Source organism: Phalacrocorax carbo, chromosome 15, assembly GCF_963921805.1.
Source record: "Phalacrocorax carbo chromosome 15, bPhaCar2.1, whole genome shotgun sequence".
Lineage (NCBI taxonomy): Eukaryota > Metazoa > Chordata > Aves > Suliformes > Phalacrocoracidae > Phalacrocorax > Phalacrocorax carbo.
This window is the reverse complement of record NC_087527.1, coordinates 2,063,034-2,084,328: the sequence shown is the minus strand read 5'-3', so window position 1 is coordinate 2,084,328 and position 21,295 is coordinate 2,063,034. Positions and strand designations below refer to the sequence as shown.

The following is a 21,295-nucleotide window of genomic DNA, read 5'->3' as shown; positions in this document are numbered from 1 at the left end:
AGTTAATGCCCTGATTTGCAGAGCAGAGCTCTTCAAAGCTGTTGTGTTTTCTCTGTATTCTCAGTCAAGCCAAACTGTGCCTACATATAACAGAGGGGGCAGAGTAGCATTGTAGAAAATTAGCCTGATAAATTGGAGGGGAGAATCAGTCCAGTATGTATTGTGGATGAGGTTTTCACCCCTTTACGTATGAGGACCAACCAATAGACTGGGATAAAATAAAGTTTGTCAGCAAGTCTCACAGGTACAGGCTGACAGCAGAGTATAAATGCATGAGGCTCTGGATTAATTTCCGGATTCTGAAGTAGTGTGTTCTCTTGTTGCTTGCTTCCTTCTGCTCTCTGTTACTGTCTCTAATCACTACTCCTCCCTCTCAATGTCACTTGAACTGATCCGCATACGCACGTTCTTCAGTACATAGTAACCATGAAAAATTAGCCTTGCATTTTGTATGTTTAGATCGTATAGTCTCTGTCTGCAGAAAAAGAGGGTTTGTTTGTTTGTTTGGTTGGTTTTTTTTTAAATGTGGCAAAGGAAGCAAGCTTAGAACACTAATCAGCTTTGTAAAACCTTTGACTGATTGGGGGTACCGAATGATCAATGAGACTGCTTCAGCAGTGACCTGTGGTTATACCACAGCTGCAAGGACTGCAGCTTCCCCATTTACCTTTGTCAACATGATGTAACATTTAAACTTTGGACCACTACAGGTCATCAGCAAGTGCTGTACTCAGCCAACAGCACTGAAAAATCAAATTTGTATGAACCTGCTGTCATTTGTATCTGTGAAATATTGCTATATTGGACAAAATTCTTCAGTACTTGCACAGAGGACGTTGAGAGCATAATGTGGCCCAGTACATGCATCATAGTTTGCAGAACAACTGTGCTTTCTTTAGGTGGTTCTTCACTTGTGACTATAACATACTCATGGCTTACATCTTGCATTGTCTTTCCGTTTCTTATAAGCAAAGATATACATCATAGTAGTGGTCTGCCACCATTTACGCTCCATTTATCACATTTCTTAGAAGTACTCATAATAAAAGCAGGGCACTCAAAATGGAAAACTAATTAAACTGTTTTCACTTAGGGACCCTGGTGGTTGTAAAAAAACAGTAAAAGAAGTTGAAGAGGAAAAGTTAGCAACGCACTTGTGGGAGGTCTTTATTACAAATACAAAGGTAACTTCATTGTTAAGTTCTTTCTTGGGACCTAATCCAACTTTTCAGCCATTTGTTCTGTTGCTTAAATGAACTCCCTGATACCGTATTTTATGCTCTGGATCTTGTGCATGCAGACTACTTGTCTCTCTAGGTTTTGAAGAATAACAATTTGATAACCAGGTAACAGGAAAAGCAGTATGTAGCTGATTTAAACTGTGGCTTGGTCTTAGCGATAAGTACTGTTGTGGGAAGGACTCAACATTCAGCTAAAACATAACTAGCCTCTTGTTTGCACTTGTCCCTTCTATTGGCCCAGAGTCACGAAGAGGTACTTGTTCACACAAATTGGTCTTTTCCAGTCAAATGGGCATTTCAGACTGGAGGCCTTATTCTAGTAAATTCTAGTCATTATTTGCTTGGGTTTTTTTTCTTTTTACACAGAATTTAAAGCTAAATTGGGAAGCGAATTCCCAATGTTGAGGTTTTTAAAGAAAGCAGGATTCACTTGCCCATTCAAAGTAAAGCCAAGGAAAGGAGAAACCCAGCAATTCAGATGAAAGCCTTTTAAAAGAAAAATAAAGTTAGTACTTGAGAGGAAATCAAACACTAGAAAATTATCTGTAACACTTGGTAACTGCTGTAGTATCTTTCCGAAACCACAGAAAGGCTTTCCTTTCTGAAACTCCTGAAGCAACTGGAGGAAAATGAAAGGGAAATGAGTATAATTAGGAGAACTCAATGAAGAACCAGTGGGTTTCTCACTCTGTAGCACATCTTACATTTTAATCTTCAGCAGTTTGCTTAAACTTTTAGTTCCTTGCTTTGCCCCCTTATAGGGGCCTTATAGGCTGATTTAAACAAGTTTTGTGAAGTGCTTTTAGAACCCCAGGTGAGGCACTCTTAGAAATATGAGCTGTTGTTTACATACAGGCTATCTGGTCTTGTTATTTGTCAACACCTGCAGCTTGTACCCTCATGACATAATAACGAAAATTCAATAAAGATTACCATTTCTGTTGGAGAAAAAGCAGCACAAGCTGTGAAACTTCTTTTAAAAGACAAAGATTGTGTTTTTATGCAAATATACTTCCTGCTGTTAGCAAACAGAGAGGGAAAGTCAGCAAGTCACATAAATAACAGAATCGTTTCTCTGAGGCTTTCTGATTTTTCCAGACAGCCTTACCACTTCTCTGAAGTCAGGTCCAAATGAACATGAGCAGGAGAAACCAAAGTTCATGTCAGTCCTGATGTGTCTTTTAGCAGTTACACTGCTGAGACTTTTCTTTGTTTCCTCCTTGAATTAATGACAACTTCCTTTGTCATTTATGCTAATATTACTTCACAGAATCACAGAATGGTAGGGGTTGGAAGGGACCTCTGGAGATCATCTTGTCCAACCCCCCTGCTTGAAGACTGCTCTTCATACTTGATATGAAACTTCTAGTGGAAATATTGGATTCCTTCAGGGGCACTTGCTTTATAATACATTTTGTTCTGATTATCAAGCCTGCAGAATTCAATCTGCTTTCAGACTTCAGTTTTGCATTCCTGACACAGGACGTTCATTTGCCAGGTTATTGGGTGTTGGGAGGAGACCTGAACATGGATCAAACCACTTTGACCTATTCTTCCCTGTACATGAGAAGGTTGCTCTATTACCAACCCTCTCTGCAGCTGCAGTGTTACTCATTTACAAATTAGCTTAATCTGTTGGCATTAATGCTATAGCAGAGCAGTATTGAAGAAAGACAACAAAATGAAGGAGGTCCTACCTGAGAAATCACTCACTCGTTTGAAGTCACTGGAGAAAAATCTGTGAGGTTAGAGGAGGACCAGAAGGGACCAGAAGGAACTAACATTGGAATTAGTTACAGAAATTTGATTCTTTGTTGTCAAATTGCTATAGTAAACCCCTCCTTTCTATTCCCTTTTTCTTCTACGTACAGAAATACACCTGGAAAGCGCGATGCGGTCCGCTTAGCAGGAAGATAAACAAGACTTATACACCAGGTATCTCTCAGCTTAGCAGTCAGTCATCTCCCTGTGTTCAAACCCCTCATGGCAGCGAAACTTCCACTGTACTCTGCTCTGAAGACAATGTCAAGATTAATGTAGCTTCATCTGATGTTATGAGTGAGTCAGCACAAGCTAAAGAACAACCACCTCTCTTCTCCTGTAAGTTACTTTTCTTGGCTGCCAATATCAAATGATTTGCTTTCAGTGGTTCTAGGGAGAACCTACATCAAAGATGCTGCTAGATGTAGCAGTGTATTTATCTTCAGATATATGGGACTATGTACAAGTCTATTTGTGCCCTCCCTACTAGCAAACTGGTTTGAAGACAATATAATCCCGTGTGAATATTGAGAGTTTTAATTAATCTTCGGTTACAGCAACTGTATAATCAGATTGTCATTCACATCTATAAGGTCCAACAGGCGATGAAAACAGTGAAACTGTTCTCTGCCATAACCAACTGATCCACTGAATATGTATCTGTCTAATTTAGGGGGTTCTGTTTAACTTAGGTGTTTCTTAATCTATTCTTCCTACTCGTCCATCAGTGATTACCTGTACTTCATAGACCTGGCAGAATAGTTTATCTGTTAGCTCTGCATTTCAGTACAAAGCTAGGTAATCATAAGTCTTTTCCCTTCCTTCTAGGTAAAGCTGGACCAGAAAAGCACATTAACATTTAGTACTGCTAATTATCTTGTAATTGATTTTTATATTATCATTATTTGGCTGACATCATGCTCTGCTAGACTCTAAATTACCGCTCAGGAAGGAGCTCTTGAAGTCATTTGGGATAAATCTGTGAATGTTCAGTAGCTGTCAAAAAGGCAAGAACCACCATAAGAATGAAGTGGAAGACAAAGCAGAAAACACGTTACGCAAAAATACAAATGTTGCGTGTGTGCTTCTTCAGTTCCGGTCCTTCCAATTCAGACAGGCTGGTATCAGAAGTAGCAAAGTTCGATGGAACAAAAGTGGGGAGGTATGTTAGAGATACAGAATAGCTTCCAGATGAGAACCAGTGAAATAGGCTAGGGCACTTCAGTGCAGAAAAGAAAAGGCCGAACACAAGGTTATGACAGGTCTCTAACAGCGGGAAGTTCATGGAAAAGAGTGATTAGAGGGTTCACAGGTTCCCTTGACACCAGACTTATGGCACGCCAAATTAAATTATCTGGCAGAGAATTTAAAGCAATAGGAAGCTTTTTCATGCAACGCATGATTAAACTTAGGAATTGATTGCTACAATATATCACTGGAAGTATATTCAAGTCCAAAAGTAATTTAAATGAGTGGAAGAAAAAACAATTAATTACTCTTAAATATAAAGGAAAAGTCATGTTCTTGGTCTGAAAGACCTTTAGGTTCAGACTGCCAGAAGCAGGGTGGATATATCAGGGAGCTTGCACTGATAATACCATGTACTACCTACGCAGCTGCTGCCTGTGGCACTGAGCACGGACAAGTGGCCTTCCTATGACATGAATGGGATGAGTGGAGAATTCAAAGCTATAATTTCAAGCAATTCATTTATAGATAGAGGTGAACAATTGGTTTGCAAGTGAGATGAGATTTGAAAATAATCTTGAGAGCTTTAACAGCTGGGAGCCTCTGTTTGCTGTGGGACATAAATATCTTATGGCACATGTGATGTATGGGAAGGACGTTCGGTGTAGCCTTTGGAACAACATATGTCACATGATTGCCTGTAATTTCAGGGCCTGGCCTGAGTTCCCAGTCCAGTCCTCTCAAGGATTATGTTCCTAGCTCTAAAGAACATGGGAAATTAGTTTCTGCAGGAAGTTTGTAGCAAAGGTTGGATTCTGCAATGAATCCTGAAGCTGCTAGAATCATGTTTAATTTGGGATTCTGATCATAGAATCACAGAATGGTTTAGGTTGGAAGAGACCTTTAGAGCTCATCTAGTCCAACCCCCATAACCCCATGAAATGTTATAGGACACTTCATGGCCAAATCAGAAATTACTTACAAGTACAGCTGCCCTATAGCCTTACACCCCAAATTCACAAAGCTTCATGTAACCCATACAGACATAATTTTGAGAACACTCACAACCCTAACCCACACGTGTGCATACACATATTTCAAAAATGTGAAAGAGATTCTGTAGTGGGCAGCTAATCAGTAACTACAGCTGAGTGTGACTCTTACAAAAAGATTTCTTTTAAGGAAAGAATTCGCAACTCAATATAAAGCCTTTTGCCCAACTGTAGTTTAGATGCTGCTGTTTGAGGACTGCTGCTGTAGAATGTCTGCGTATACAAATTTGATTTTTCAGTGCTGTTGGCTGAGTCATGACCTGTAGTGGTCCAAAGTTTAAATGTTACATCATGTTGACAAAGGTAAATGGGGAAGCTGCAGTCCTTGCAGCTGTGGTATAACCACAGGTCACTGCTGAAGCAGTCTCATTGATCATTCGGTACCCCCAATCAGTCAAAGGTTTTACAAAGCTGATTAGTGTTCTAAGCTTGCTTCCTTTGCCACATTTAAAAAAAAAAACAAAACAAAAAAACCCACCTCTTTTTCTGCAGACAGAGACTATACGATCTAAACATACAAAATGTAAGCCTTATTTTTCATGGTTACTGTGTACTGAAGAATGTGCGTATGCGGATCAGTGCAAATGGCACACATTTTCTTCACACTGAGAAGTAAAATGTGAGACCTGTACCTGAGAGATTAAACACTAACTGGGTTCTATCCCCAAAGCTTTCTGGCCAGGAGTTTAGCTCTGAAATCTCAGTCAAAAACATACTTTTAAAAGAGATAAATATTTGTGAGAAGGTTCTTCATTATAAGACTTATACCTGAATTTGGGCCTTTTCTTTGGGATCGATCCATGTGTTTTCAATTGATTTATCATTGCTAGATCCCTGCAAAACAGGTAAATATTAGTACCCTGTTATACAGATAATTAAGTCTTAGAAATCAAGGTCGGGGGAAATTACTACATTCTTTGCTGGTTTCCTCTTTTCTAATTAATGTCTGACTAGCTCACAGCTATGAAGGTTAATATTTCAAAAATATTATTAACATGGACAAGCTTGAGTATTTGTTTTCCCACTTTCTCCAGATGGAGAATGGGAACAGTTCTAATACTACAAAATGGAGGATAGAGAGGTGTTGTGTTCTCTGTTCCTGTTGACCAGCCAAAAAGAGGAGCTATATCTTTGTGCTATTAGCCCTGGTTGGCTTCTGTCATCTCCCTCCAAAATCTGCCGACAGGATTGCTTTCAGGACTGGCTTTAGACAACTCCACTGATCTTGGAGGAAACATTACATGCAGCCACTGCTTAGTATAGCCCTCGTCCCCCAAAGCACCATCATCTGCAGAGTTGATGGGTTTCAGGTATCCAGCTACTCAATCTGCCCAAGCAGTAACCATACATAGAAAGGACTGGCAGGTTCTTAGAAGGGTTCTGACACTGCATGCCAAGAGCAGGCGTGTGCAGCCTTAGCTCAGATTGAGCAGAGGCTCCCTGCCCGTGTCAATGTCAGGTTCCAACCCTGCGGGTTAGACTTTGTATTCAAACTGCTCCTCAGCTCTAGAAGGTCCAGTGGCATACCCAGCATCTTACAGGCTTACACTCTGAGTCTAGTAAAGGTCACCATGGAGCCATCATTACAACTAGTCAGTGCTAGAACTTCATAGTTTCTGACTGGGACCTTGGCCGTCTTGAAACTCACCTGGCTGCAGCTACTGGACGATCTTTATTAGAAGCATGGTCCTTAAAGTTTTATCCCATTAGCTGGTGCCCAGCAACTTGTTCCATCCATGTCTTACATTTATAATGTAAGGTACATCTAATGTATCACAGTATAATATTCTGTACTTCTAACAAGTAGAAGTAGTTTGTGCTGCTATTTACACAGTCAACATTCAGAGGTCATTTTCTATTATATGTGGTGCTTCACAAATATGTAGGAAAAGGACCTTTTGAATTTCGGGATTACTGCTTCAAGGTGTTGAGTACTCAGTAAAATGCTACTTATTACCATGTAGGACATATTGAGCACCTCAGAGGATGACTTAGAATTTGACAGCTGACTTTGGGATTTTTAATGACAACTGTACTGGCTGTTTTACTACATGAGTGATTAGGCAGATCGTGCTTGACAAACCTGGTGGCCTTCTATGACAAAGTGACTTGCCTGGTTGACATGGGGCGGGCAGTGGACATTGTCTACCTGGACTTCTCCAAGGCCTTTGATACGGTCCCCTACAGTCTCCTCCTGGAGAAATTAATGCGTTATGGCCTAGACAAGTGGTCTGTGCAGTGGGTGGGGAACTGGCTGACAGGCTGTACCCAAAGGGTGGTGGTAAATAGCTCCTTTTCCAAGGGGCAACCTGTCACTAGTGGAGTCCCCCAGGGATAAATATTGGGCCCAATGTTATTCAATATCTTTATAGGTGATCTGGACAACGGCATCAAGTGTAGCCTGATGACGTTTGCGGATGACACCAAGTTGAGTGGGAAAGTAGACACTCCATAATGGAGAGCTGCTCTGCAGGGAGATCTGGATAGGCTGGAAGAGTGGGCCAGAAAAAACCTTATGAAGTTCAGCAAGAAGTGTAAGGTCATGCACCTGGGAAAACATAATCCTGGAGTGCAGCACAGACTGGGATCCACTTGGCTGGAGAGCAGCTCTGTGGAAAGGGACCTGGGGGTCCTGGTGGACAGGAAGCTCAACATGAGCCAACAGTGGCTGCTGCGGCCAAGAAGGCCAACAGGATGCTGGGTTGCATCAAAAAGGGCATTGCCAGCAGAGAGAAAGAAGTCACTATCCCACTCTACTCAGCGCTTGTCAGGCCACACCTGGAGTCCTGTGTACAGTTTTGGTCCCCACTATACAAGAAGGATGTGGCCAGGCTGGAAGGGGTCCAGAGAAGGGCCACCAGGATGATCAGAGGACTGGGAAGCTGCCATACGAGGGTAGGCTGGGAGAGCTGGGTTTGTTCAGCCTTGAGAAAAGGAGGCTCAGAGGGGATCTCATCCCCATGTACCAGTACTTAAGGGGCAGCTACAAAGAAGACGGAGATTCCCTTTTTACACGGAGTCCCATGGAGAGGACAAGGGGGAATGGACACAAGTTGCTCTTGGGGAGATTCCGGATGGACACCAGAGGGAAATTTGTCACAGTGAGGACAGTCACCACTGGAATAATCTCCCCAGGGAAGGGGTTGACTCAGCCACGTTGGACACCTTCAAGAGTCAGCTGGACAGGGTGCTGGGCCATCTTGTCTAGACTCTGCTCTTCCTAGAAAGGTTGGACTAGATGATCCCTGAGGTCCCTTCCAGCCTGGGGTTCTGTGGTTCAGGGGAATAGCGCAGACTAGATGGCCATCTCAGTGTCTTTCCAGGGGTTTGGCATTGAAGCAGGAATGAAACAGCAGTGGGAAGGAAAATTAGGATGCCAGTTTGAAGGAAAACAGTGAGTTAAATTGGCTTTCCAGGTATTCAAGGGAGAGAAGATAAGCATTCACATTACAGTGGAAGGCAGAAAGAGAGTAAAGAGTATTATTAGTGAGAGAGATCTGCTCAAAGGTGAATATCTGGAAACTATAGCCAATGAAGGGCTACTTGATGGATGCGTCTTAAATTTTAGTGGATGCTGATAAGGAGATACAGAGGGGTAATTAGATACCTGTTGATGTTAAACGTATTAAATGGCATATGATGTTTATGAGAAGAATGGCAAAGTGATGCAGTAGACTTCAAAATTCAGAAGACTTGACAGTTGTGCCAGCAGAATGCTAACAGCACAGTACAGGAATTGAAAACAGACTTTCTGCATAGTTTGTTAAAATCTACCTGTTTTTCTAATACGCTATTTTTATAAGTGTTTTATGTAAAAAAAAAACAAACAAAAAAAAACCAAACATTGAGTATCTTCTACTTAATGGGTTTATTTTCACAGCTGAATGAACAAAGCTTATGTTTTCAGAAGTGATTAATGAACTGGGTGCATTCATATTTGGGTACCTATCTTGAAACCTCTTTAACAAGCTGCTTTTTTTGAAAAGACTTCAATTTTTAGAAACACTAAATAGCAGGTTTCTTTAGGATGTCTCATTCAGGCCGGCATGTATGGCGTCATCTTTGCAAGGAAGAGAGGAATGCACTATTTAGTTGGTGTGTTTTTACAGAATTTTTTTATCAGCCCTACAGAAAGTCATTCAGATAACACATGAAGAGGTGCCAAAAGATGGCCATAAACAAGAAGATATGGTTAAGACGACTAGACTGCAGCGGTACGTTACCTGGTAGGTGTCTGAATGACTAGGAGAAGCAACTCATCAGGACAGATCTAATCCTTTTCGTTTTGTTGTTCTTCCCACCCCCCGCAACCAACGGAATTCAGCATTCAGTGAAGTCAGATGACATTTACATCTTTTGGCATGGGTGGCAGAATAACCCATTTACTGCTGTGCAAGCAGTATGTATTTTCTGGAAAATACCCCCATGAATCTTGCTTTTGCAAACAGGAGAGACCTTATGCTCCAGCAGTTCCTGTAGAACTGTTTCTGTTTCTACCATTGCATTTTTCAGCTCGCTCTCTATAACATTTCCAGCTAAGCTTGTATTAGATGTGTTCCCTCATTACTCAGTTCTGTGGTGGTTTCCACAGCTATAACACCAACGTGACAAACCATCCTTACAATTAGACTTTGCTGAAGCATTTTTTTCCCTTGAGTTGAGGCCAAGAGAAATAAATTTTGTACCTGGATAGCTCCAGCACATCTATAATATTAAGACACTTTTATCAGCACCTGTAGAATTTTTCACAGCTGGGGAAGGCATACTGTGTGCTATTTTAAACCTTGTTGTGTCTTACAGTTTGCTGTCAGTGGCTCAGAAGAGTTACAGAGTAAACATGCCAAAAAAGGACCAAGAGAGTATAATACCAAAGAGGCAGAGGCCCAGAAGGCAGAGGTAAGGGTACAAGTCTGGTTTTGAAACACCTTATATGCTGTATAAACTCAGCTTTATGTGTGGAAAGCATTTGGCATGCAAATGTCAGAGGGCATTTTATTACGTGAGACCAGAGCAGGCCAGCGAAACCTTGCAGCACACTTAGCGCATTTCGATGCAATGTGAAGGTGCTTTCCTGGAAGGATGTAATTGGAATGAAAGATGGTACAAATCCAAATCTAATATAATAATTTATTCATTAAATTCTTTCATAAATTTGATTAATTCAAAAAATTCTAAATTTTATTAAATTTGGATTTTTACTGAGAATAAGGAGATCTCAGAATTTACGCGGGCTCACATTGCTGTATGTTCTGAGCACCACAGGTGCTCACTGAACGGTTACCACAAGATGTTAATTCGAGTTTTCTGTGTTGTTTTAGTTGCAGCTGCCATATCAGCTCTTTTATTAAAAGCAAATCTAACTTGTGTGCCGATATGAGGCAAAAGTTCACAGCAGTACGTGAAGAAGCAGCTTGTTGTTTACATGATACTCTAGAGCACCTTGAGAGGTAGGAAGAGACCATTTTCTGTATAGTCTTAAAACACCACACACCTTGCTTCTGACCAGAATTAGGACTTGTCTTCAGGCCTTTTAAAGGTGCATTTATATAGTTTGACATTAAAATAAGAATGTAGGGATGATGATAGAAAGTTTTATGACTCTGTGCATACAAAAAAATATATTACAGGTTAAATATTTACAGCAGTGTTTTGGGATATTTCTGAGTGACTTCTGGAAAAAGTATTGCTAAAAACACTGGATATATTTACTTTGGACATTGTAGCCCTTTTCACCCAAAGACAGAATAATAAATTCAGTCACATACAATCTATATGGCTGTCTTGTGTTTTCAGTTCAGAGAGCACTGTATTGTTCTTCAACACGACTGACTCTTCTTACAGTAACAGTTGCAATGTCCTCTCTCAAGGCCTTTTCCCAGATCAGTGACATTTCTGCCTTGTTGACCAGCCAAAGCCTTTCACCCAGGCACATTCATCTGTGATGTCTGCAAATTCTTTTGTCTCTGTAAGCATCAGGCCTTCTCTACGTTGCTGTTCTGAAGGGTGTTATAGGCACAGTTTTCTTTTGCCCTCTCACTTCCTTCTTATTTCCATTGTTCTGTTCCATTTTGTGCTTAGATTGATTTTTGTCCCCAGAGCTTTCCTTATCTGGAGCTGGGTCCTTGTTTTCTTCCCTCAGCAGCTGCTGTGGCTGCATAAGGAACTTGTCATTCCAGCATCCTGCAGTGTGGCAGGACAAGTCAGATGGAAACTTACTACTTGCAGTTATTTACCATTCTCCAGAAGCCACACAGGTGTATTCTGTTTGATCAACATTTAGACATGAAACAACCTCAGTTTGGCAGGATATAGTTTAAGTGATTTATTGGAAAGAAAAGCAGATGTTTATTTTTGTTAAACACAGTAGTACTTTTTTGTAGGAATGCATAATACGCCCAGCCTCTAGGTCGACATTCTAGCTCAGGTCACTCTATTCCACCTCTCTTCTGTTGTATTTTAAATAATATTTTACTCTAAATAACCATGCAGTATTCTTTCTGGTTTTAAGCAGTGGATACCTGATAGAAATGGGAGGTTGAATTTCAGTTTAAATGTTTTGATTCTGAAGTTTATTTCTTACCTACAGCCTGGAGTTGATATAAAACATAAACACTTTTTAATACATTTGTAGAAATAGGAATATATACGGACCACTGCAACAGCAGCAACTGTTATGAGTGTCCACAGACTGAACATGCAATGTGTTCTTCACACTCATTGTTTTCTGCCTTCCTTAGTATCTTCCCAGTTAACTCTGCAGAAATATGGTAATGTTTAAAACACAGCATTAACTTTTAAGGGTTGTTTTGTAGGGGGCAGGAAGAGCGATGTTGTCGAAAATACCAGGCTTTGAAACAATTGAAGTATTTTAGAAGAGACGTGGGAAGAATAAGACAGCTGGGCATGAGAGCTGAAAGAGAATGTGATGAAGATGGCCTAAACTGGTAAGGAGGCACAGAAACCCTCAGCACAAATGAGATGGTCAGGGTCCCAGAGTTGTGTCTTTAATACAAAAAGCTTTTTTTCTTTCTTTTTTTCTCCTCAAAGCAAAGTATCACTAGAAACCGTAGAATCAGTTGCTGGAAATGCAGGCTTTTCAAACTGGTAGCAACAAATCTACAGATATGATCTCTAGGAGCAGATCTCAGCCTGCTCAGCAAATATGTTAATTGGAAATGGTAAGAAAGGGTATAAGTAAGAGTTCTTTTCCAGTGATATTGGACAAAAAGCATTCAGTCCTTGTATTCACACACCTTCCCCAGCATGCAGCTTTATAGGAGATCCCTTCTGCCAGGAATTATGTAAAACACTGTACCCCAGAGATGAGAGATATTGTATAAATGTACATGGGTTAGACTCACAACTTCTTACTGAACAGAACGTTCATAGTACTAAAACTGACAGCAAAGGATACTTTGACTCTAGCTGTCCATACATGTTAAAAAGAAAAATATTTCCCTGCTAATGTTTATGAACTGCATGTGGCTAATACTGCAAAACTTAACAGGGCAAGTAATCACCTAAATGCTTCCTGATTCTGCAGATTACTAGTGTTTCATGTTTGAAAGGATATTGGCTGTATCCAGCGATCAGCTTCCAAATACACACCAGAAATATCCTACCAGAATACCTCAGCAAGCTCACAGCATGTTCCCTGCTGCCCTGTCCATGTGAACTCCTTGGACGTGGGACTACGGAGCATGCAAACTGCATGGGACTTTTTTTTTTTTTTTGTCAGCCTGCCCTCTTTTGCTTTCCTGGCTAGTAAGTCCTCTGTCCTTCATAATTTGAAGTAACAAAAAGGCCATTTCTAATCTCAAGTTCAAAATGCAGATGGCCCAGAAACAAATCAGTTATGTGTTAATGAATAAACCTAGTCTAGGCCTATCTAGCAGAACTCTGGTTTTAATTGTCAAACATATATGCTCCAGCTGTCCTGCAAATTTAAGATCTGGCATGTAAATAACCCCAGAAACTGGAGTGGGTGTGGTTTTGTTTTTATACTTCTAGTTCCGCTAGAAGAAGCCTTAATTTGGACAAAGCTCCATGAACATAAAGGAGACTATAGCAATATGGCTTTTTACTTCCCCCCCCCCCATGCAAGAACAGTACTACAAGTCCTCTCTTCCTTCATGTGAAAATCGTGCTTCCATAGTGAGGAGGCTGTCTTGCTTTGAGTACACCAGCACAGTTAGACAGGTATAGCGCTCTCTGACAGGCCTGTTCTGCCAAGTGCTGTCCATGAGGGGTACGAAGAGAGAACTCTCTTACAAGGCTGGTCAACCCCCTTGTGGAGACACAAAGTCATGACAGAGAAATTGCTTTCACCATGCCACTTGTTTCATTTACAATAGGGCTGGTTTTCCCATACTCTTGCAAGCACTGCCTTGCCAAGAAAGCTGAATCACAGTAGGAACACTTTACTAGTGTATGCTGTCAGTCTAGTTGTCATCTCTCACGAAGTGAGAAAAAAACCCAAAAATAATATAAAATATGAACAGTGTGATAAGAGTACACTGAGCATAGCTTCATTTCTCAAAATAACATATGGATGGTTTATAAAAGGCCTGTGTGTGACAAGGTTACGGTAACCTGGGTAATCTAGCCAGTGATAATGAGTTGGCTATGCAGCCATACCCATACTGGCAGTGTACTACTGAGTGTAGAACTGGCTCTACTGAAGGCAAGAACCTACATGTTTCCTTTTTCACTGGTTTAAGGAGGAAATTCCTCAACCCTCTCCTGCTGTCCCAGTAACATCTATCCTAAACTGGAGAGAGGCAGCACTTCCTGCTGATGTGTTGCCAAATCCTCAGCCCTTTGCAATGAAAGCCCCAGGACATCCCAATCATACACAATCTAGAAAGGTTTGAAACGTAAGTCTTCAGGACTGTCAAAGCAGCACTGCAGTACTTACACAGAACATTAAAAAAAAAATAGTCTTTTCACAAGAGATTTATGTAATTCTCCTCCTGAATGAAATGGTAAGCCTGCATGTTACAGTGCACTTACACCAGTGACATTTACGTCAGCACATAGAGGAAAACGATGACAGCACAGGGAAAAGGGATAGTGAGGAGAATCAGAAAGTCTGTCAGATCAGGCACTGATTGCACTGGAAAATATGTACAGGCTAAATAAAATAGAGAAAAGACAGAGGACAAATCTGTAGTAAAATGGAAACGTTTGTTAGGATTTCATTTGCTTTCATACCTAAGTTTGTCATCCAAAATTTAAATGAAGAGGCATCTATTCCAATGCCCTGCAAAGGGAATTGGTGCACAAGTCCAATAAAGTAAAGCTGTTTCCCATTATTCACTCAGAATTACACTGAGTATTGCATTCCCTGAAGAGCCATTTTTTTTCTATGGAAGCTATGGAGGTGGTGAAGTTGCAGAAATGCCAGGCAAACCCAGAGTTATTAATCAGATATGCATTTGTTCCCAGGGCTTCTCTTTTATTGCTGCTGTTCTTTCTGTTAAAGGTTTCCTGTATTGCTTGACAGACTCCCAGAGTCTGTGAAGGGTGACCATTATGTACAAAAAATCTTAAAGAAGCTGGAAAAATATGGCAAGACTCCTGACTTGAAAATTCATCCAGACACCTTTCTTAAGGCTCTGGATGATCTACAGGTGTGGGAGTTGTGTTCTCCAGAAATTGCTGCAGCTGTGGAGGTGAGATGAGTCCAATTCCTGGTTCTCTGTGTGATGAGGGTGGGGAGGGGAGGCATCTATGGGTGAAATTCATGCAGTGGAAAGTTACCAGATAAAATAATTTAGGATCTCACTAAATGAAGATGCTACTATTCATCTTCTACAAGGCACTTTAAACTCCTCAGAAGGAAGACCTTATGACAAGCATAGGATTATTAATCAATATAATTTTATTATTATGTCATTGTTGATTTATTTACCACCACAGTGAAAGTGACATCTGTCATAAATTGTTAGGACACTTGAAGAGAAACATTAACTTGTTGTGCCCTGAAAAGGCCTGTGTCATTCCCAGTAGTTATATCCATGAGCTATTCAAGTAATGTGTTGTGTCATTGATCCAGGAACTCTGCAGATATCTTTGGTTTGCTTCAGCAACATTAAAAAAAAATAAATCTGCTTCTCAAGATCCTAAGCTGGGCTCAACTCTTGTAGTTCTAGAAACAATTGGCGGAAGAGGAGGACACAAGAAAGGGAAGAGAATACGTTTAGAATATATACCGCTATATAGCCTAACCAGGTACTAACTTAAAAAAAAATGGCAATGATGCCACCTTGTGTTTTTTGTTCTCATCACAGTTATTTCCCCTAATTTACAAGATCAACAGAAATTGCTGAGAGGCAGCAGGTTCCTGTACATCTTACATATATCAAGTGTTAGTGTGCCTTACAAAGACAAAGGTTTAGCACCCAACATGTCGAGATCAGACTACCTGTATTTTCTTGATGTCTTATAAAAATAGCCATTTTGTCTTGTGTCCTAATTGGCATAGTCACTAACCAGAGAGGCAGCCTTGCCTTAATGTTCAATATATGTCTCTCTTGCTTGCTGGTTTTAGATCTATTTCTTTGCTACTTCTGTTCTGTTCCCTTCACATGTTGATCCCTCATATTAGTGCAATAGTAATAGAGGAAAACATGTGAGCATGGCCAAATCTCATATCTACTTATTTACACGTCTTTCAAAAATAGCCACAGAGGAGGGAGGACCTTGGTGCTCCTTCTGACTGGAATAGATAAAGGAAACTTGCATTTTAGGAGCAGGAAGAGCATCACTGAATATGACCTGCCTGATACTGACAGAGATTCCAGATGAAGTTCACATTTAACTTTGAGTTGCTTTAATGTATGTACTGCAATGATATGCAGAAGACAGTTGCAAGTTTAAAACACAAAGGCTTGACTTGGAAGGGTTCAGGATATAAATTGCAATGAAGATTGCAGAGTTTTCCCTTTAATTCGTTTTAAAGCATATCTAGCTCTTCTGAAAGTTGCATCAAAAATGTTTTGGTGATACAAAGCGCTATACTAACTGTTAGCAGAAGCCATTACATTTGTTCTATTGTCACAATGGTCAAATTTTCCCACGTGCTCGCTCTCTTACACAGAAAGCAAAAGCTCAGGAAATAATTTTTTTGTGTTTCAGTTTGTACGTGAAAGTATTGTGCAGATGCCAGAAGAGGATTTCAGCGAGTGGTTTCAGACAAGAGTAGCCCCCCTCAGTGCACAGTCCTCCACCTTTAATCAAATGGCTGGATGAGATGGTTTTCCAGTGACAGCTGTCTTCAAGCAGAAGACTACTGCCTGTTAAGATCTGCCTCAGACGAGGGGAGTTAACTTCAGGAAGTCCCACTGCCCACTCGCGCACAAGTGGAATTTGTCCCCCTACAGTGCTCCGCTGGCTGTAGCCCGGCATAGAAAATAAAAGCTAAATACTGTTGCTCCTTCCTGTACAATGTCTTAGATTCACCATCAAATTTCAATCTCCTGTAACCGTGTAGAATGAAGACTGAGTTTCTAATCACAGGTCAGGTCATCTCTTCAGACATTCCTCTAACAATATCTACACTATAACAAGCATCTACTCAGTGTAGATATCCTGATTTCCATATCTAAATAGCATTGTCTCTGTTAGCTCTTCATTTTAGCTCTCCTTTATAAAAAATATCCCAAGCACAGGGTAATAGTAAGCTTTAAGACAATTCTTTTTTTGCATTAATTTTTTTTTGTCATTTAGGTATTTTATTTTTGTATTGAGTTTATTCTGTAGTTATCCTGTGATTATGGATTAATTCTTGCCTTATTAAAATCAGTATTGAAAAACCAAGCATCCTTAGATGCACTTTCCAGGTCTTCACCTGAAGGTATTTCCCCCCCCGATGACCTTAGATACTCTGCTAGAGTATCTAAGAGCCATTGCTCTGCTGGGTAAGGCAGTAGAATGACACCCATGAACTTACATACAGTGATAAATACGTGACTTTTGTGAATCTGTCTGGGCTTAACTGTTTATTTCATGGTGGGTCACAATTGCTGGGCAATGGAATCGGTGACCCAGTGACCTTCTAAGCTGATGATTTTAATGAGCTGCTTACCTGCCTGTCAAAGCTTCCAGAGGACCCGCTGGGGAGGAATCAACCGCTGATCCTTCAGCTGCGATAAGGGGAAACAATGCCAGCCCAGGGTCCAGGTGAGCGCAGTGACCACTGATGTATAAATATGTTATTGATTAGCGGCCTTGTTTTGTCCCCTTCCTCATCATAAAGAGATCAATTTTTTTTCAAGGAAAAGAGTGCAGAACACAGATTTCTTTGACTTACAGCTCTCAGAAAAAAGTAAGCTCTTGAAGTTCTGTTGTGCTCCCGCTTTTCTCATTCTGTACGTGGCAGTGATAAGCTAGCAATTGTACAGGTAGTGTTACATGTCCGTGCTTTTCTTTCCCTCCATCTCAAAATCCAGTGGCAAATGTTCCTCCAAAACTGTATGACTGATCTAGTGCCCAGTGAAATCGGTGGCAGCGCTTCTGCCAGATGAGTGGGATGAGGTCTCATGCTGGCCTGCAAGACCTCAACTCCACTGTTTACTATATTATCCCTTTTTTAAAAAAAAACAAAACTTCCTTGCAGTCCTCTATATGTTTTGAGAAACCCTAGTTCTGCTGCTCTTTTGAGATCACTTCACCGTGATCTGAGTCAAGTTTCCTTGTCAGTGCTTTTGTGTTACCCTGGGGGAATAGCTGATATTACACACAAACAAAAAGAAATCTTAATTTAGCAGCTTAGGAGCTCCTGGTTGAACTGTGGTTACACAAGGTGAAACCTTCATATTGGTCCTTCCTTGCTATATGGAACTGCAGGTACAAGGCTGTGAGTTTTCCTTACATATGAGATGTGGAAACAAAGGGGCTCATCCTTAGCTGGAGTACATGAGCCATGCTGCCAAAATCAAAACTTTATACCAGCCAAGCATGTGACCTAGTGTGTCTGCCTGCATGTAAGATGAGATGATTGTGCCAAATGTGATTAGCTAATGTCTGAGCAGCTCTTTGAGCTCCCAAAGCAGGATGCCTATGGAGAATGTTAGGAGTCTCTGATGTTTTTGTGGGATTATCAAATATCTTAAGTATGTATTTGTTTGACAATGGCGCTCTCTCTGATTGCCACCAGGTAACAAGAGGGACTCTGCCTCTAAAAAGAAAATAGATCATCTTTCCTCTTCCTCCAGCACCAGCCTAATGAAAAAAAATTCTGCTTCTTTTACTCTGAAGTGGAAAAGAGCTCCTCTGGAGCAATATAGCAGCTTCCCTTTTCCTGTTTCCTGACAAACTGAGTTTCTTCAGGCAAGATCTTCAACCCTGCTCAAGTCTTTGTCTGCCAATTTAAAGGACTGAAACAATACAAAGAGGTTAGAGGTCAGTACCCAGGTAAAAGAAGACTCGGGCTCTTTAAACTTTTGGGTTTTTTCCCTGCAGATATCTTAGGTTCTCCCAAATACTTCTGTGAACATCTCTCAATCTTGAGCTCACCTTGGAAGGGTCTACCGAAGCAGTAGGTTCAAAGTAACCCATTTAAGACATTGGAGATGGATGCACCAAAAGTCCAAGCAATTTGCTAAAGGTCAACAGAGCGTGTGGTATAGCTGCTGGGTTAGTGTTCTGTCCGCCCATCCTTCCTCCCAGTCTGTTCTGGTCCTTTACAATTCCAGCTAATGGGCAGGCATTCGCAAGTTCCATTAGCCAAAACAAACTGTGCAGGCTTGGGTTGGTCACTTACATCATGCACTGGAGAGGTGTTTGGGGGATGCAGACATTAAACTTGCAGACAGAGAATCTTGATCCTGTTTCCTGCTGCCTGATGTGTTCCCAGTCTCATCCAAACCCAATTGCACTTCTGTGAAACTGAAGAAAGAACATTTTACTGGGTCTCACTGGTAGCAGGGCAGAAAGTTATTGTTGTATGAGAATTGCTTAGATATTAGGCTGATGTGAGTTACAGGAAAAGTCATCAGTTAAAATAATAAGTAATGCCTCTTCCACCATTCACCCTTCCCTTCCACGTCACAATGGTCATGAAATTGTCACTTCTACTCTCCTTTCATAGGAAGGATTTTACCACGGTAGAAAAGAAGTCAACTCTCCTTTATGTCAACAACAGTACTGTGTTTTATATCGGAGATAAAAAGCAGCATCTTATAAACAGGGTTCATCTCTTTCTTGGAGGTAGGCTGTTTTATTGTAAATAAATGTCACAATCACTGTAGGGGTATTCAGAAATCAGGGTACGTCTTTCTAATTGGAATTTCAGCTTTATGTATCACCACTCTATTCTGTTGTCTTGTAAATTAATGGCACCATGCCAGCATGTTAAAGGGGCGCAACTATATTTGGCATCACACATTAATAACAACGATTCTTTTTGCTAAGTCTTAATAAATACCACTGTTGTAGAATTGCAGGAGATAAAAGCTCAGTCTAACAAACCCCAGGATATTTGGGGACCAGTTCCAGCTCCTATTACGGGCAACGGAAAGATTCTTATTGACCCTGTTGAGTATTGATTACTGCAAAATCAGAATTGGTTGTGTTATGACAAGTGCAAGGGCTGATCTTGTAACCAGCAGCTCCATCTTTTATTCAACACACTGAGTGTTTGTAGCCATACTTTTTGCTATGCAGCAAGCCTACAGAAAGCAAAATAAAAATACACTTCCCAGTAGGAAAGCTGACCAACCACCAAAAGAAAGTCATCAAAGGGAAAAAGAGATGTGACAGAAGAAATGCAGCTGGGAAGGATTCTCAGATACCCCAACCTTAATTTCTTGTCTCTGGTGACATTTCTTCTCATGTGCCTAAAAGCAGCTTCCAAAGAAGGATGAGTGCTGGACTTGTCCCAAGGGCATGAGGTCACTGATCTGGACAAATCCTTTAGTTGTTCAGTGGCAGAGAGGTTTCTGTACAGGCACATTCTTCTTGCTGAAGTCCCCATCCTACTATATCTACAGACTGCCAAAAACTTGATTTCCTCTTTCTGGATGCTGAAAGGTTCAGAGGCCCCTTCAAGATGTGTTTTACTGGGAAGCATGTCTGAGTAATGATTTAATGACTTAGTCTATTAAGAGCTAGTTTATGGAAAATATTATCAGAGCTGTTTTGAATCATCAGTGTAGAAATAATGACACCAAATATACATGTATGTATATGTAGATAGGTTCTTCATTTACTGCCTTGAAGTGCAATGAGCAGAAGTAAAGCTTAATCTTTCCTACTTCGACTGGAACTGAATTGCACCTTGAAAGTAATAGCAAGATCTGTATCAGGGAAGGTTACCTTAGTCAGCCCACCAGGTTCATCATCTAGAGAAGCTAGAAAAAACAGTTTTTAGAAGTAGACATCTTCCCCTCTCCATTTCTGTTCTAACCCTCACAAGGGTTGACGTGGCTTGTTCCATCCCACCCCTCAGTTCTTCTGGGTAGGAAGTGTAATTTTCTCCCATTATAAAATTTGCAGCCCTGTGTTAGGGTGTTTGTTTTTCTTTAGAAAAACCTTGGTTTCCTTGATTTAACTGAGTACTGGCTGAAAGAAATCACTGTGTAACATCCTCCTGAAGAGATCATAAACAGCTGATTGCAAGAAGCTGGGAGGATGTACTGGGGTCTGAAGCACCTTGTACTCTTCTTAATCATCTGTCATTGGCCAGTGTCAAAGATGGGGTGTAGATGTATTTTGGTGTACCTTATGCTTGTGTTTTATGACAAAACTGAAGAGGGAAGGGAAAGTTGAGACTGTTGGGTAGAGTCCAATGTACCAGCGTCACTGTAGCATATTTGAAGTTGTGTAACAGGAAGCAGAAAGGATGTTCATTCAGGAGCCCTTCCAACAGCGAGAAGTGAGGAATGCTCTTTTGCTGCTGTGCCAGAAGGCAGGGAAACAGCAGCATTCATACCACTGAACCATCCACTCAGCTCCGTGTTTTGTGGATGCCACCACAGCTGGCTGAGACTCTCTCCCTCTTTGCAGTAAGTGGCTATTTCCATACTAAAGTGCAGTCTTGAGGAATAAAAG

The 21,295-nt window shown here is 40.9% G+C and overlaps 1 protein-coding gene across 1 annotated transcript in view; it reads left to right on the top strand.

Annotated features, from left to right (window-relative positions):
- CCDC60 (coiled-coil domain containing 60) overlaps positions 1–17,427 on the top strand; it is a 67,663-nt gene extending 50,236 nt beyond the window's left edge. The window contains exons 7-13 of the mRNA XM_064466682.1: positions 1,094–1,184; positions 3,113–3,341; positions 9,366–9,456; positions 10,567–10,689; positions 12,055–12,186; positions 14,727–14,916; positions 16,382–17,427. Of these exons, the coding sequence (XP_064322752.1) occupies positions 1,094–1,184; positions 3,113–3,341; positions 9,366–9,456; positions 10,567–10,689; positions 12,055–12,186; positions 14,727–14,916; positions 16,382–16,495 (970 nt within the window). The 3' untranslated portion in view covers positions 16,496–17,427. The remainder of the gene's footprint in view (positions 1–1,093; positions 1,185–3,112; positions 3,342–9,365; positions 9,457–10,566; positions 10,690–12,054; positions 12,187–14,726; positions 14,917–16,381) is intronic.
- Positions 17,428–21,295: the final 3,868 nt, after the last annotated feature.